This window comes from Micropterus dolomieu, linkage group LG18 (assembly GCF_021292245.1).
Source record: "Micropterus dolomieu isolate WLL.071019.BEF.003 ecotype Adirondacks linkage group LG18, ASM2129224v1, whole genome shotgun sequence".
Classification (NCBI taxonomy): Eukaryota; Metazoa; Chordata; class Actinopteri; order Centrarchiformes; family Centrarchidae; genus Micropterus; species Micropterus dolomieu.
Window position 1 is genome coordinate 19,135,639 of NC_060167.1, and position 16,541 is coordinate 19,152,179.

At 38.5% G+C, this 16,541-nt stretch overlaps 1 protein-coding gene and 1 pseudogene across 1 annotated transcript; one reads left to right on the forward strand and one right to left on the reverse strand.

Moving 5' to 3' along the window:
• LOC123986851 overlaps positions 1–1,581 on the forward strand; it is a 2,643-nt pseudogene extending 1,062 nt beyond the window's left edge.
• A 1,802-nt stretch (positions 1,582–3,383) lies between these two features.
• On the reverse strand, positions 3,384–7,559 carry LOC123987573 (isotocin receptor-like). Its single transcript, XM_046076578.1, has 2 exons — positions 6,554–7,559; positions 3,384–3,646 (listed from the first exon to the last, which is right to left on the reverse strand). Exons 1-2 carry the CDS (start codon positions 7,479–7,481, stop codon positions 3,384–3,386), a joined length of 1,191 nt encoding a protein of 396 aa, XP_045932534.1. The 5' UTR covers positions 7,482–7,559.
• Between the last annotated feature and the right edge of the window lie 8,982 nt (positions 7,560–16,541).

Genomic DNA, 16,541 nt, shown 5'->3' on the forward strand with positions numbered 1-16,541 from the left:
GGGTTCCCGCCCCCCCCCCCCCCCCCCGCAATTTCCACCTAGGCTTGGACCATCTTGTCCTCCCTGCATGTTAACTTTGCAACTGTAGCGACAGTTTGCTAAACCGTAACCTAGCTGACATTAGTTACATCAGTGGTTCTCGAAGTGGTGTGTGGGTCCCCAGCAAAAAGTGGAATAATTGATTTTTACTATATTTCCACCCATAAGTAACACAGTGGGTGGCGCGGTGGTGCAGTGGTTACCACTGTCGCCTCACAGCACTAAGGTCGTGGGTCGCCTTTCCGTGTGGAGTTTGCATGTTCTCACCGTGTCCGCGTGGGTTCTCTCCGGGTGCACCGGCTTCCTCCCACCATCCAAAGACATGTAGGCTAGGTTAATTGGTGTCTCTAAATTGCCCTTAGGTGTGAATGTCAGTGTGAGTGGTTGTCTGTCTACGTGTGGCCCTGCAATGGACTGGCGTCCAGTCCAGGGTGTACCCCGCCTTTCGCCCAATGTCAGCTGGGATAGGCTCCAGCCCCCCGCGACCCTGTACAGGATAAGCAGTTGACGATGGATGGATGGATGAAGTAACACAGTGACAGAACATATGGTCTATGGCTATACACTCTGTAATAAAACATCTAAAAGCCAAAATCCTATCAGATGGACGATCAAAATCTTATCAAATGGGGGTCCATGGTCTAATTTGTGTCAGTTAGGGATGAAAAAGTTTGAAGAAGAACCACTGAGTTACATACTTGCTGTGTCATTGTTTACTAGATATCAAGGTATTTGTGTTGTTGTGGGATTTATCCAGATTTTCTTAGTCCACCTTTAATTACAAAGTTTCAAAAGGTTGATTATGAGTAGGTTTTAAACTTTAAGTCAACCCTTAAAAGCCACTTTAACCAGATCACACAACAACACATAGACAGATTAATTTTTTATTTGCAGAGGGTTTAAGGTCTCTGCTGCAGACACTTCTACCATCACCCTTACACAAGACGCTTAAATGGGATTTTGTTAGTGACACTCAAAGCATTGAAAACATCTATTTCTTACTCAGGATAATCCACAGTCTTTACCACGGACAGTTTTCATTATGATATGTATGTTATCATATTATGGACTTAAGGTCTCACTATGAGGCTTGTGTATATTGTAATGCACGGCTAGATACTGCCTGGAGTGAGAGTGGAAATATGTTTATTTCTGATTTGTCTTTCTTGAAGCCTATATAACCAAACACAGTAAATAAATGATCCATCTCTGTATGCTTTAGGTCAACTTTGAAGATGTGATTGCAGAGCCTGCTGGCACACACAGTCTGGACAGGGTGTTGAAAGCCAGCCACAACACCTTCACAGTTTCAAAGTACCGACAGCCTGACTGTCATCTTGGGCATCTCTTTGTCACTGCTCTGGGACTTCCGGTTTGCTTGTCTGTCATGCTGGCACATCTGGGCTGTTGTGCCCTGCATTAAGAGCTGTCTGGTCGGGTCCCAGTGTCTGAGTTGACCACAATTCCTTCCTTGACCCGCTCTTCCAGTCACTAGGGAAGATATACAGCAGCGTGAGAGTGGTTTTGCGCAAGGAGGTGTAAGTGCTGTACAGCCGCTTTATACATAAAGACCCAATTCTGGACATTTCATTGACTTTAGAAGATCCATGAAACATCAGAAAAGGTGCAGAATTATCATTTTTGTTTGTTGGTATACATTTTGAGCTGATTTAGTGTCTGTTACTGGATTAAATGTTCTTGGGTTTTTTACATAATGATACAGCAAAACCTGAAAACTGTCTGACCATGAATTTCACTCTTTTTATTCTATGTTGATGTCAGCCAAGCTTTAAATAAATAATGTTTTACATAGAATATGAATGGTTTCATTGCACTTCAACAATTTTATTCAAGGAGGATTAAATCATACCTGAAGACTTTTCTTAAGAAGCCTCTTGATGAGAACCACCTTCATGCATGTCATCCCCTCTCTCTCTCCCACATTTTCTGTCTCCACCTTGGCTTTACTATTACAAATAAAATACATATACAAAAAAACGCCCCCCAAAATTATTATCATAATTTTCCTTCCATATGCAATGACAGAAAAATGTAAACATCACAAAATTTTGCAGTTGCGCCAAATATTAGACTCTAATGATACTAATGATAATAGACGGTTTCTCGTTGCATGTTATTTTTTATTTTAGTTTTAAACCCACCTAATACACCAACAATATACATTATCTGATCCTGACACTGAAAATCTCCATATGTTCAGTCCAGTTGGCATATTGCTTCGAATCGTGCAGCAAAACAAATAGAGCAGAAAAATAAGACTATTTTTTATTAATAGTAAGTGTGGCCAAGAGAGGGAACCATCTTCTAGTTTGATCCCAGATCGATTAAATGTGCTTCAGTGTGAATAAAATTTTAAATCCAGGTCCACTGATTACCTCAAAACACCAACAACATAGGAAAGAAATGAAATGATGACATGTACACACAGATTAGAGGCAGTGGAGACTGTTCACAAAGTAAATTTCATATTACATCACAAAGGACAGACACTGATGTGTAGGAAGGAAAGTCTACTGATAGCATTGAAACCATACCTCCTTGTTGTAAAATGCATTCCTTATGGTTTTTGCTTTGCTGATGTGTTTTTATAATGGTGATATCATTATCTTAATAACCTTAATATAATTAATGAAAATTAACACTTTGATGTGTCCATCCATAATATAATTTAATATACTATAATATCGTATCATATAATATCATAAAATGCTAGCACACAAAGTAATGCTGCTGTAAAGGGTAAAAAAATCCTTACAGTAACCCAATTAGTGGCAATTTGCACAGAGCAAAGATACTTTTGTAATCTGCCAAACTCCTAGCTTTTTAAAAACACAGTTAAGAATTTTTCCTTACATTTGCTGAAAGAATCATTCTTACAATTATTGTTACAATAAGGCCAAATCAGGACAAAAACTTTCAGAACAAGAGACTTTAACATTCAAGACTGAAGGCCAACATACGACCAACTTTGAAAATGGTCATGGTTGTTTATACAGAAAGACAGAGGATGCATGTTAAAATGCTAAAGCGTACAATTAAGATAAATACTTGATTTGGTGTTTGGGGAAAGCCAAGGGAACACAGCCATAGAGATTAGAAGCTTCACTTTACATCACATTTTCTTAAAATGGACACTGCTTGCTGTTTTAACAGGGTGCAGGACATTGTGTGGACAGGAGGTTTACATTGTCTATTTAGCTCAATTTAAAACATGTTACAATGGCTACCGCAGTGCCGCTACAGATAATTAAATGAAATGGGGGACTTGCATGATTTCCAGATTACTCAGCTACAGGAAGCCTGGATGGCTTTCAGCTGGCTTTTCAGTGTCCGGGTCCCCCTGTGCTGGATGTGTGCGTGAGGCTCCTCTGGCTGCTGGTGTTCTTGAGGACGTAAGTGACAGAGTTGCTCTTGTGCTTGCTCTGTCGATCACAGCTACAGGAGGAGGCCGTCAGGTACTGTCTACAGCAGCAGAAGAAGCACTGCATCAGGTCATGGAATAGGTGACCAGCAAAGAACATGTAGATCCACGGGTTACAGCAGCTGTTGAGACTGGCCAGCAACATGGCAATGATAAAGGCCATGTCTAGGGAGAGTGACAGAGAAAGAAAACAATAATATGCTTGGCATTTTGATGAATAGGTGTATTGTTACATATAAAATAGACCTAAAGAGAAACTAGAAAGTTAAAAAAGCATTGCCTGAAAGCATGATATATCTTATTCCTGTGTCATCGAGCTCCATTGTCATCAAAAATGACATCAATGATCCACATTGTTACACTGGTGTTTCTTAATTACTATGAACATTAGCACTTTATTTTGACTCAATCCCACATACACCATATTTACTCACACAAGGCAAATCCACAGCTGAAAAATGTCCCCACTAAATACACAACGTCCTGCTGTTTGAGTAACTCAAGATTTCCATACTGAGATAGAGGGTTCGAGGCTGTGTTCCACAGGCAGGGTAGAGAAGTCAGACAGTATACTGAGGCTGGATCTTATAGAAGCCTCAAGCTTTTTTCCATTCCAGTAAGATGTAATCAACTGGTTGTGGGCTAAAGTTTGCTTTGTTTGATCTTTCAAGTTGCACTTTTAAGTGTTTTCATCCTTTGGTAGCGTCATGGCTGTAGGGATGGCTTCTGCACACTTTGGTCCAGACCTAAATATCTCAACAACAATTGGATGAATTGCCATGGTACAGACGTTCATGGTCGCCCTGAAGATGAATTTAATAACTTGCATCCCTTCATAGTGCCATCATCAGGTTAGAATTTCACTTTGTCCAATATACAAGTTTATGACTTGCATAACTAACAACATTCCAATCAGCCTCAGGTGCACTTTGTGCTTAGTGCTAATTAGCACATGTTAGCATGTTAACAGGCTAAGCCGGTAGCATAGTTGTAGATGCTTGTTAAAATTCTTGTTGTAACTGTTTTGAAGGGAATAACAGATGTTTAGAAGCGGCTAGAACCCATGTGTTCAGGTGTGTTAATCTACATTTCATCAAGTTAAATTCAAGGTAAAATGACACACACACACACACACACACACACGCGCACAGTCAGGTGGCAGATTGTATCACCCCTGGACAGGTTTCTCTCCATTTAAATTCTATTTTATAAATATAGTACACTTAATGCATAGAGAAATAAATGAACACACCAAAAACATTTGGGAATACAGCTGAAAAAATTATGGAAGGTTGATGGATGTGACACAAATAGGATTTTAAGTTGCTTGACACAAAAATGATAAATGGCTCCAGTTAGAAGAGGCTGTCCTGGATAGAAAAACAGTTTTCTCATTCATTCAGATGACTGAATTTCCAATCATTAGAGACACAGAGCACATTCAAGAGCACGCCTTTTGAAAAGCGGAAAGTGGACAACTTCCAAGTTATTTTGTCTTTGAATCCCTAATGGGGTGAGAGAGATTTAGTGTGAGTAGTCTTCTTCTCTCCTCAAGTGAAAATGCTAAGCTGTTCTGTTCATGGTGCTCTGGCTATCTATAGTACTTTGCTTTATTGTGAGAGGTGTGTAGCTGTGCGCAGTGTTCACCAAATAGCCCGTCAACATTATGAGACGTGTTCAAGAGATAAGTCAAACACCCTGTCTAGAGTTCTGAGATCATTTGGTGCTGTGGGGAGTGCATTTCTCAGAAGAGGAAATACCACAAAATGACATTCAAGCTATTTTCGTTTTAGTTTGCCCTGGTACACTTTTTCTTTTACTTGCAGTACATTCACCACTTTTGTGTGCTGCCAGATGTGAAAGACAGTATTCTTGGCTGTTTTTCTGTAATATCACGACATCCAAGTCTTCTGAGATTGAGGTTGGAAAAAATGGAAATAGGGTGAGGTTGAAATCAAAGAGAGCACTGCGATGATACAGCCATCACTCATCTGATAAAGAATATTCTGAGAAGATTTTCCTACTTATTAAGCTGAATAAACCATTAAAACCCATTGGGTTATCTAAGAAATGCTTTGCCAAAAAGAGGCTCGTTTTTCATGGCTTTTGAAAAGTTGACCTTTAGAGGATACATGGTTCTCACAGGGCAGTATTACACAATTTTATAGTTTAGTATTTCTCAGTATGACTGTGAAACTCATACAAATTATGTCCACATTGATGACATGTTATTCAGGGCATCTCAATGCTTTGGAAAATACCATTATGAAAAGTCATAAAAAATGTTTATAATGCTAAATGGTAGTAAGAAATGCCACTTGTGGTGGATCAGATCAGTTCTGTAGAGAACTGCGCATGGATTCTTGGCTGTCATGTGTTTATTTTCCTAATGTTGTGCAAAACTGCTTGGAAGAGGACAAAAACAGGGAAATAATTGGCTTGGCTTATTCCGCCCTTTATCTAAATTTCTGGATGCCTTGAATGAACATTGCTTTTGTCCCCTTTAATAGCAAACTCAAAAGATATGAGGGGCAGGTCTGACCAAACTATGCAGTGTAATTATATAAAGCACCAGTAGGAACAGAGATAGAAACTTTTTGATGTTCTGGTACATTTACTCTCCCGCTGACTTTCCTGAACTGATAACCACAGTAAATGACACTGTATTCACTGTGGGGAAGTCTGGAGTTAAACACCATTGTGTTGCCTTGGAAGTGAAGTGGATTGCTTATGCGTTCCCAGAGATATATTATGACGTGGAAGAATGACCTTTGTAGACACTTACTGCTGAAATAGTAGAGTAGAGTAATAGAGTTTTAGAAAGAAGTTTGTTTTTTTCATCACAAGGACTTATGGGCAATCATTCACCATATTAAATTTTGGGCAAACACAGTGCTCTGTTAATTGTGTCACTGAGCACTTGGCACACTATAAAATAGGGGTAATTTTTTCATAAACCAATATGTACAGACAAATCACAGATTTTGGTGTATATATCAGAGATTTATAACTGATTATAATTGAAACTGCATTCAAATTAAATAAATAAACAAACACTGAGGGTGACTTTACCTTCTCTTGGTGCAGCAGGATCCCATGCAGACCACATCTGGACAAAGAAGAAGGGAGTCCAGCACACAATGTAGGCAAGGACCACTACAAATGTCATTTTCACTGTGCGGATCTTTGCTTTTGAAATAAGCCTCACGCTGCTCACACGAGAGAGGGGATGGGCGCCTTTGGAGTGCCTTGGAGTGAGAGCCAGGAAGTGTTCCCTTCTCGTTTTTAAATTAAAATTCTGCCATATTTTGAAGCATATCAAGCCATAGCAGATGCTTAAAATTGCCACTGGGAAAATGTAAATGCTGAGACTCATCCATGTGATGTATGCTTTGGCACCCCATGGCTGTATAAAGTCTCCCCAACAGTCATACACACCGTTCCCGACCTCCTTCAAAGAAAAAATGTAAGCTTGAGGAGTGCTGAATATCAGGCTGAGAGTCCAAGAGGCGATCACACAGAAGCGGTCCTTCCTCTTGTGCACGGAGCGAAGTGGCTGGCAGATTGCTAAGCACCTGTCGAGGGACATGAGGACGAGCATGTACGTGGATGCAAACATGCCCACGACCTGGAGGTATTTGACCAGCCTGCACAGTAAATCCGAGCCGTAGAAGCGAAATGTGATATCCCAAATGAGTTGCGGTAAGACCTGAAAAATTGCAACGACAAGGTCTGCGATGCTCAGGTGCTTCATGAAGTAATACATCCGAGACTGGCTGTGCTTGGTGGCGTGGATAGCCCACAGGACGCACAGGTTGCCCGTCAGAGCTAGCATCAGCACCAGGACCAGGACAGTAACTTCCACTTTGGCCACTTCTTCATTTCGTTTTAAAGGATTGACTGTGGTGTTTCCTAAATGGCTCTCATTTCCACGACTTGTTGAGTTGTTCCAGGAAACATTCTGCGCCCAACTATATTGCTCGCGTAAAAGGTCCTCCATCGTGCGTAAAAGCACCACTGTGGCGCAGCCAGCGGTCACATCACAAAAGCGATTCAAGACCGCTATCCTCTGTATCGTGGTGTAGTTGCCCTGTGCAATTTACTGTCCGCTCACTCCGTTAAAGTTGTTTTTGTGATGTGCCCTCAGGTTAAATTACTGTAGGAAATATTTCAAAAGTCCGCGCTTTGGTCTGCAGAGAAACAAAATGTGACACCTTTGTTGAAAAATATGAATTTCCACACCCATCTCAAATCTTTGAACTATAAAAACTTCCCAGAAAAATGAAATGACAATAAAACCGTATCGAGTGATTTTGTTCTGACGAACTTACCTTTGAAAAGATCCTTTGTTATTTTGGCACTGCAGTCCTCATCAGGCGCTGCGTCAAGTTTGGTGTCTGCTTTGCTGAAGCTCTGTGTCCTACCAATCTCAGTAACCCCCTCCCCACATGTTGTTTTCCTGTACAGGAAACTGTCTGGGTTGAGGATGAGCAGACTATGAGTTCAGGTTGTGACTTTGTGGTGTGCTTTAAAATCAAATGTCCCTTAACAACATTTGGGTGATGCTATCTTGAATTGCGCAGTGAGTCAATGCTTTTAGCGTCTACATTATTTGAAGTGATCCCTTGTTAGATTAAAAACGAGGAACATTCCTCTCAGATCCTAAAGAGCAGAAGAGCATCACTTGTTTTCTATGGAAAGCCACCAAAATGGAAAAGATGCAATGTTTGGAGCTGGTTGAATGTAATTGCTTTTAAGACCTCAAACTGGGGTTAGTCATTAAACCAGTGAGAGTGATTGAATTTTTTGTGCAATAGTTAGAGTCCAAACAGAACATCTATCAAAAAACTCCCTAGAGCCTTATTCAATTCCCCCAAAAGACTCCTACAGTAAACTGAATACTAACTCAAAATAATCATGCAGCACATTGAAGCAAAACACATCCAAAATGTTGTTCATTTCCATGCATTCCATCAAAATGGAGGCTGTTATTTTTGTTTAAATGTCAGACATTTTGTTTTTGAATGAAATCCTTTATGTATTCACATCCAATTTAAAATAATCATTTGATTGTTATTTCATTCCATTTGCACAGTAACTTAACCGTAACTGGCTTCTCAACAGAAAAACAAAACTTTATCTTGACTTCATGTTTCTGAAACTGGCACACTTATGTTATATAAATAAACATAAATATAATTATTAATATCTGTTAATTAAATTAATCAGCCTGTCATTTTGGTGAATCTGGGTTTTTTCTTATTTTGTTTACCTACAAAGAGGAAGGTCATTGTGCTTTACCTTGAGAAAAATTTACTATTATTGATTTATTGTTCTCTTCCATAAAATGAACATCTCTCTCTCTCTCTCTCCCCCCAACTGGTGGAGGCAGATGGCATTAGTCATAGTTATGCTGGAGGTTCCTGCCTCCTAAAAGGAAGTTTTTAAAAGGAAGCTTGCTCATTGCAATTGAACGTGAACATCACATGTACAGTGTGAAAATGTTTGTTGCTTTTGATTTATTGGAATACCAGCTCATGTAACATAAAGTGCTGCAAACTACCAAACCAAGAAGAAACAAATAATTATAGCAAATAAATAAATAAATAAATAAATAAATACAGCGACACCTTGTAATTCATACCGCACCATGTAATACGCTATATTTTCAATCCAGGTTCTCCAATGAACCTACTTACTGTGTGATCGATAATTAGCCCTTTAAATTGTTTTACTTTGCTTATGCAGCACTCATCCCCAGGTGAAAGAATTTGAATACCTGATTAAATCAGTTTTGATTTGCCACACAAAAGAGATCACTGAAAAAAAGTGTTTTGTATGCAAATCAAGGGAATTAGCAATAGTTTTCAATTAAGTGGCCAGTGACAACAATGTTTTTTCACTATGTTCCCTAAACATAAAACACTTTATGTATTAAGAAATTAGGTTTCCAAGGTGATTTGCTGTTTCCAAGGTTACCTGCTGGAGTCAAGATGATGCTCCTCTGCTGCAGAAAGAATAAGTTTAGGACACCACTGAGGAAGCTTTCTAGGTGACTCCGGTGGAAAGAATCCAGGATGTGTGGGACAATAGATTTAATAAGAAATCAGAAAATGAAAAAGTGCCTCAGAGGAGGTAAAAATGCCTTTTACTGATCCACGTTCTGCCACCAAAAGCAGATAACAGCAGTTTTTGAATCGTCTAGGAAGTCCATGTGGTTGGTTAAACTATAAAGACTGCAAGGCTCCTATCAGCCACTTAGTTTGTTTATGCCCCAGCCTGGGTCTGAGGGTACCGGACAGAATTCTGTGCAAAGTTTTTATCATTCATTCAATCTGAAGATGTCATTGATTGTGTCATGGGTAACTGCTTTACATTGATGATGCTTGGTGCTCAAACGCAGTCAAGATGGATCCCATCCCATGGATTGACTGTTTACTGTGAAGATGAAACTTTCATATTATCATCTGGTTGCTGCTGTTTACATTCACCCCAGATGCAAATTCAAAAATGCACTATGGAATGGGGTGTATACGTGTAGCCTATGTAAATAACTGCATTTACTGTTTTATTTTATTTTATATGTTACCATATTTTAATATAGGCCTACACTTAATATGTTGTGTGTGTAGCATGAAGGAACTACAAAATTTGATTTGTTATGCAGCCTTGTGCTGTATAATGACTAATAAACTACCTTGTACCTTGTATAATACAATATTGGGTGTCAGACATTATGTAAAGCATTAACTAGTTCCTTGCACCCATTAATTTCTGCTTTCCTGGACAACGCATATTGTGCGGTACATAAAGCCGTATTGCTCTTGAATTGGCCGCTGCGTGATTTAATAACCTCATGTACAGCACTTGCTTTTTACCTGTACGGAATAAATAACAAACAATGTGATTTTAGTCAGATTTTAACAATGTTGTAATTGTATAAATATGTTTGTTATGGCAACATGTAACGTGACAATAAAACACTAGAACCAGTTCTTTAATTCCTGACCTAATAACATAATGATATTGTTACAGACACTCTCAGGTCACATTCAGAATGACTTTTAGTCATGTGTGAAAAGACATTATGTAATGCATTAATGACTAGTTCCTTGCACACATTAATTTCTGCTTTCTTGAACAACACATATTGTGCGGTACATAAAGCTGTATTGCCCCCTGATTCTGTACTAAGCGGCAGCAGCTAAGCAAAGCCCCAAGCAATGGCACTCTGTGTTGTTGTGTACATATCAAAGGGGAACAGCTAATTTCAAAGATGCTTTAAAAGTAAGGTTGTTAACAAGTACATTTTATGTAAACACATTGCAAAAAGGATTTGGTTATGAAACTACAACATAACCTTCTGAGAACCATTTAATGAAAAAATAACAAAACTGACATTAGATAAAATTCAATGAGATTAATCGCTCAATAATACCCACCTCTGTTTCGACTCCTGGTTCCTTTCACATTAAGGTTTGGTATTCATTAGAAACCTTGTCTTAACCCTTGTGTGTTACAAATAAATCTGCCTCAAAATGCTCTTGCCAGTAATTACTAATTTTTAGAAGGGAGATAATGCATCCTAAATTGTTGGAAGAGACAGGTGAATGTTAATAATCTGCCAGACATGATATCACATGGGCAATCAGTCTTACTTAAGGATGGTGTATTCCTTAATATTCTCCTGTGAAGTAGCTTTTAATTAATTTGAATTGAAACCCAATTTCGCAGAAACATACAGTATTTATCTGGCATCTAAAGGATTTTGCAGTCAACTATACAAACACTTGATTTAATTTACTGATTAGATTAGAAGCTAAATTCACAACCCAATATATGGAAAATACGTCAGACAAATCAGATATTTTGAGTATTGAATTCTCTCCTGTATCATCTGTACGCTTGAGAGGGAAAGCTTTTCTTTTTTATGGAGAAATATTTAATTGAATACTGATCATGTAATTTTAATGGAGGCGTAAATTAGTAATGAAAACGTCTTCAACTACTTCGTTTTTAATTGTTTTGGCCATGAATAAAAGACTGATGTTATTGCTGAAATAGTGACTCCTACTGGTTGTGTGAGGGCTCTGTTAATCAGCTGTGAGAGCTCCCTCTTTGAAATGTTTTGTAAATGTAGTGACTGAGAAGGGGAACATGGTTGTTTACGCTCTCCTTAGGTCAGCAGAGGGGTTGCTAGCAACAGGGACATGCATCAAGGTCTCTAAGCAATGGAAACTGAGAACCAAATCCAACTCTTACCTGTGTCTTTATGACCCAAAGGTGGCTGAGACTGACTTGGCCCTAACCCCATCTGACCCCATGTTATATTCAAGTTTTTCCTTCTTAAAAAAACAATAGATATGCGTGGTAGTTAATATCACGCTCAACTTTGACTTTCCACCAAATATTGACCAGATGAATGGGGTTGGTGAACTTCTTTCCCATCTGAAGATCAAGTTCAACCAGACTGAACTATGCGTGGGCTTGATCACATGACATACAAAGGTCATAATGTTCCCACAAAGAAGAAGTCTTCAACCAACTCATTGGGGATTTTGAGGAGATCTTCTTTTGCAAGTTTTTGTGTCTTATTACATCCATTACTGACTGTTAGCTTGCCAGGCTAATACTCTGCTACACTCTCTGCCTGTCCTATTTGCAACACATGATACACATTGACACACTGATCATTTGAAAATAACCAAAGCTGAACACAACAAAATGGCAGCAACAAAAAGCAGAACTCCATTTCAGATTCTTTATTTGTTTGTAAGAAACCTGCCAGAGCTGCATTACAAAATGGTGAATATATGACTGTAAATAGTGCAATTCATACTTTAGAGCCTTACAATGTATGTGGCATAGATTTGTGTTACTTTGCCACACACTCATCTCTATCATCCCCATCGATAACAGCACAGATAATTTACATTAGCACACCAGGACACATAATCTGTGATACAGAACTAGAACCAGAAAATAAATGGTTAAAATCTTTAGTTTGACATGCACACCTTGACATAAAACAGATGAGTGTCACAATGAAGGGGCTTCAGTATGATGACTGGCATGTAAATAGACAGAGAAAAGATCCAGTGTTACAACCCTGACCACACATACAAACTCTGTCTGACACTGATTCAAGCATACGTGTCATCTATACGCATAAGTATAGAGGCATCCTGCTGTAGGAACGCCTGGGCACAAGGGTCTCCGCAATACAAGCATAACAAACCAGTGTGTTGGTACAGCTGCCCTGGGGTTTCTACGCACTCACACTGGTAAACCAGCAGTCACTCTCTTGTTCCTAACCTGAAGCATGTGTGTGGTGGTGGAAGGGTCAGAAATCACAGAAGTATGCAGAAGTAAATCATGTTAGCGTGACCAACACAAGGTTTGTGTGAACACTGCCAACAAAAACAAACGCTGGCTCTAAAAGATGATATTTTTTCACTTAAATGTGCACAATGTCTGTATGACAGGTTTAAGGATTGTTTTCCAGTTGATAACGGTTTCTCTCTGGTGCATGTTTTTTACATTGTAGAACATGCCTTTGAATGATAACATCCCCACTTTTTTTGCCATGAGTAACTGAAACAAGTTTCTAGTCTGATTTAATCAAAACCTGTAACAAGAAAAGTAGTAAACACTATATTTACACTTTTTTAAGTTATGATTTTAGTCCTTGTTGATTTGACTACACCTGTGGCTACTGATGGCAAGTGCCTTTTGATAACGTAGGATGCTGACTTCCATTTGAAATGACCCCTGTATCGTCCACTGGAGGCAGCAAACATGCCCGGAACCGCTACACTGTGCACAGATACACACACATACAGTCCAATGATCCCAGTGTGAAATTAATTATGAACAAATCTTTTAAGTCAGAGTTCTGTTAGAAGTTTGTCTTAATTTCTAATTAAAGGCCCTTAACTACATTTACCTTTCTGTAACCAAATGATTATTCCTTAGAAGGTCACAGTTTAATCTTGTACAGAATCAAGGTGTATCTGTGGTTATCTAATGAAGAATTTCCTTTGTTTCTATGGAATCTATGAAACTGTGACTTGTGAGAGTCAATGTTCTTCAAACTGATAACATTTTATTCTTGCAAAGTTATAAGTAACAAAGTACAACAAAAGATAAATCTGTACCTAACTGTAACTTAAGAATTGAAAAGAGTTTGACTTTTCTCATTAGATGTTTGAAAGTGTGCAACAATTTTTGGCTAAGTGAGAAAATAATAATCCCTTTGTTTTAGAGCCAACAGTTCCAACAACTGCTTCGGCATGTGGACGCAATTTAAAGTAAATGGATCAAATCCAAGTCCACAGAGAATCAGTAAGACAGCAGTGTATACCACTAGCCTCTGGCACTGTTCTTAGAGGATAGCATACTGCTTGCATCATCTGTAACCTGTAATCTGTAATCTACAGCTGAGATCATTTACATGCATCCAAGCAGAGGATCTGCATGCTACTTTTTTCTCAATAAGCCTTTTGCAAAAGTGCATCTTGTATCTAAGCTCATAATTCTGTGGTATAAATTAGAGGCACAATGATTTCTTTACCAGGTAATATTCAATGGAAAAGGCCTTTGAGAGCATCAGACCCTGATTTCCTCAAATGTTTGGATGGTTTACAAAACATTGTACGTTCTAGTTTCCTTTGCCGTCCAGCCTTAACCGCAGATGTAGCTCCAAATCACATCATTTGTTAATTCCAAGTCAATTTGACTTGACATAGGATTATACTCCCCCTGAATTCATTTCAAGGTTGTGCCTTGTCAAACAGAGTTGGGGGGAGATCAAACTGGCCGCTGCGTGATTTAATAACCTCATGTAAAGTACTTGCTTTTACCTGTACGGAATAAATAACAAACAATGTGATTTTCAATTGGATTTTAGTCAGATTGTATAAACATGTTTGTTATGGCAACATGTAACCTGATAATAGAACACTAGAACCAGTTCTTAGATTACTGACCTAATAACATTATGACCTTGCTATAGACACTATCAGGTCACATTCAGAACGACTTTAGTCATATGTGAAAAAAATGTAGCCCCATTGAATGGGGCGAGTCCAGTGACACATCAGAGCTGCCAATCCAGAGGACTCCAACAAAAAATGTAGGTTTGTCTAACAAAAAATGTTGAACCAGGCCACAATGCAAGGTGACATCACCCAGCAAGGCACTGCGTTGGCCAATCCCATGCATGCAAGATCACAATCCTGGTGGAATCTTTTGAAACATCAACATCATATTTCTAATGTTTACCGTGACAAAAGATAAAATAGCTGCCACTGTGGTAACTTTCCAGAGTCGTGAAATCCTGTCTCTGAATATTACAAACCACTGTGCAGTGTTTGCTGATAAGACTTTAAACTCATGAATCTCTTTCTCAAACTGGACTTTATCATAAAGTAAAGTATAGTAGAATGGGCCACAGTGAGCAAGTGAGAAAGGGAAAATGTGAATTGAAATTACACAGATGGAAAATATCTTGTCCTCAGTGCAATTTAGAGTAGGAATTCGTCAAGTGACTGGTTGTAACAGTTTGGCTTCTTCTCACACTAATGCCACAGTTTAGGAAGTTGTGCTTCTGTTCCAAGTTAATGCTTTAGTAGTACCTGGGGGGAAATTCCTCCTCAGCATTTGACACTATAACTATTTGTGAGCAGCCACAGCACAGACACTGAAAACTGTCTATAGTAAAGAAGGAGTTTTGCTGGAGGCCTATGCTTATATTATCACCTGATATTAATTAGCATTAGAGGCAGGCTCAAACTTATTACAATTTAACAATTCTATGTCAAAATGATATGAATTACAAGATATGTTGAGACAGTGTTTCATATTATATAAAACAATGAGATCAGTTTATGATATGGGGAACGGTGTACTGTATAGCACAGTCTACATTATTATTATAGCATCTATAATTTTACCAAACGGGGCTGAGCAAGGATAAGATGTGCAGAGAGGCACAGAATACTGCAACCCTCCTCCATGTAATGTGGGAATATCCTATTATATAACCAATATGTGGAAGAGTTTTACAGTGCTGGGAGCATGTCCTTGAGCAGCCAATACAATGAACTCTAATAGTGAGCCTGAAATGTGATAAATATCAGACTGAATCAAATTGAATTGGAAATATTATGTAAGTTTTGGAGGAATTCACAGAATGGCAGGATTCAAAGAAGAATTCTCTACAGCCTCAAGGAATACAATATGTATTTAATATTCAAATGCATGTGGGTTTTTTTTCTGTAAATGAGGATTATTACTGTTTTGTGTTTGAGTGCATGTCTGTGGGGTCTCTTAAAGAATTCATTTCTATCTTTCCCAATTATAGATGATTTCTTTGTTTATATGTTGGTCTTCTGTTGTGCATGTTCTATGTATTTCTGTATTTTTTGTAATATTAAATGGTAGAAACCAAGTTCTGAGAGAAAAAAAAGAACTGAGGCTGGTCAGATTTTCTAGTATATATTACATAATAATATGCAGTTCAAACCTGATTTATTTAGTTTAGCAGTGGCATACTTTGTCACATTGAGCAATGTATATTCCTGAGACATTTCTTAGCTACTCACTTGGTTTCGGACACATCTGAGTATTGTACCAATGACAGAAGATATTGTGTTTACAGATCACAGGGGACCATGGAAAATAAAACAAGAGAGAGACTGCATTTGAATTCTCTGATCAAATCCACAGGCAATGAGTGTTGAAAAAGGGGAGGAGACAGTCATATACCAAACTTGGTCCACAAAATAGTGTTAATTCATAGGTTTAGGTAAAAAAAAAACATAATCTCTGACATTAAATAAGAAAATTATTATTCCTTCTTCACTATTTAAGAAGGTTCCTAATCTACAGTCAAGGAGTGGTGTAGTTTAAAGTTTGATTGGTGAACACTATTAGTCATTAGTGTAGTCAAGTGTTATCTTGATCCATCGAATAGTCTGGACCAAAGTGGCGCACCAACCAACCAAAGAATATCATTTCCATCCCCAGAGCCAGGCTGACAGCATGGCTAAAAAGGTGT

Bases quoted from the DNA above. Each gene is read 5' to 3' on its own strand.
- LOC123987573 (XM_046076578.1), bottom strand. From the start codon at position 7,481: ATGGAGGACCTTTTACGCGAGCAATATAGTTGGGCGCAGAATGTTTCC. The intron at 3,647-6,553 runs GTAAAGTCACCC...CACTCTCCCTAG, and splicing joins TCCTGCTGCACCAAGAGAAG to ACATGGCCTTTATCATTGCC.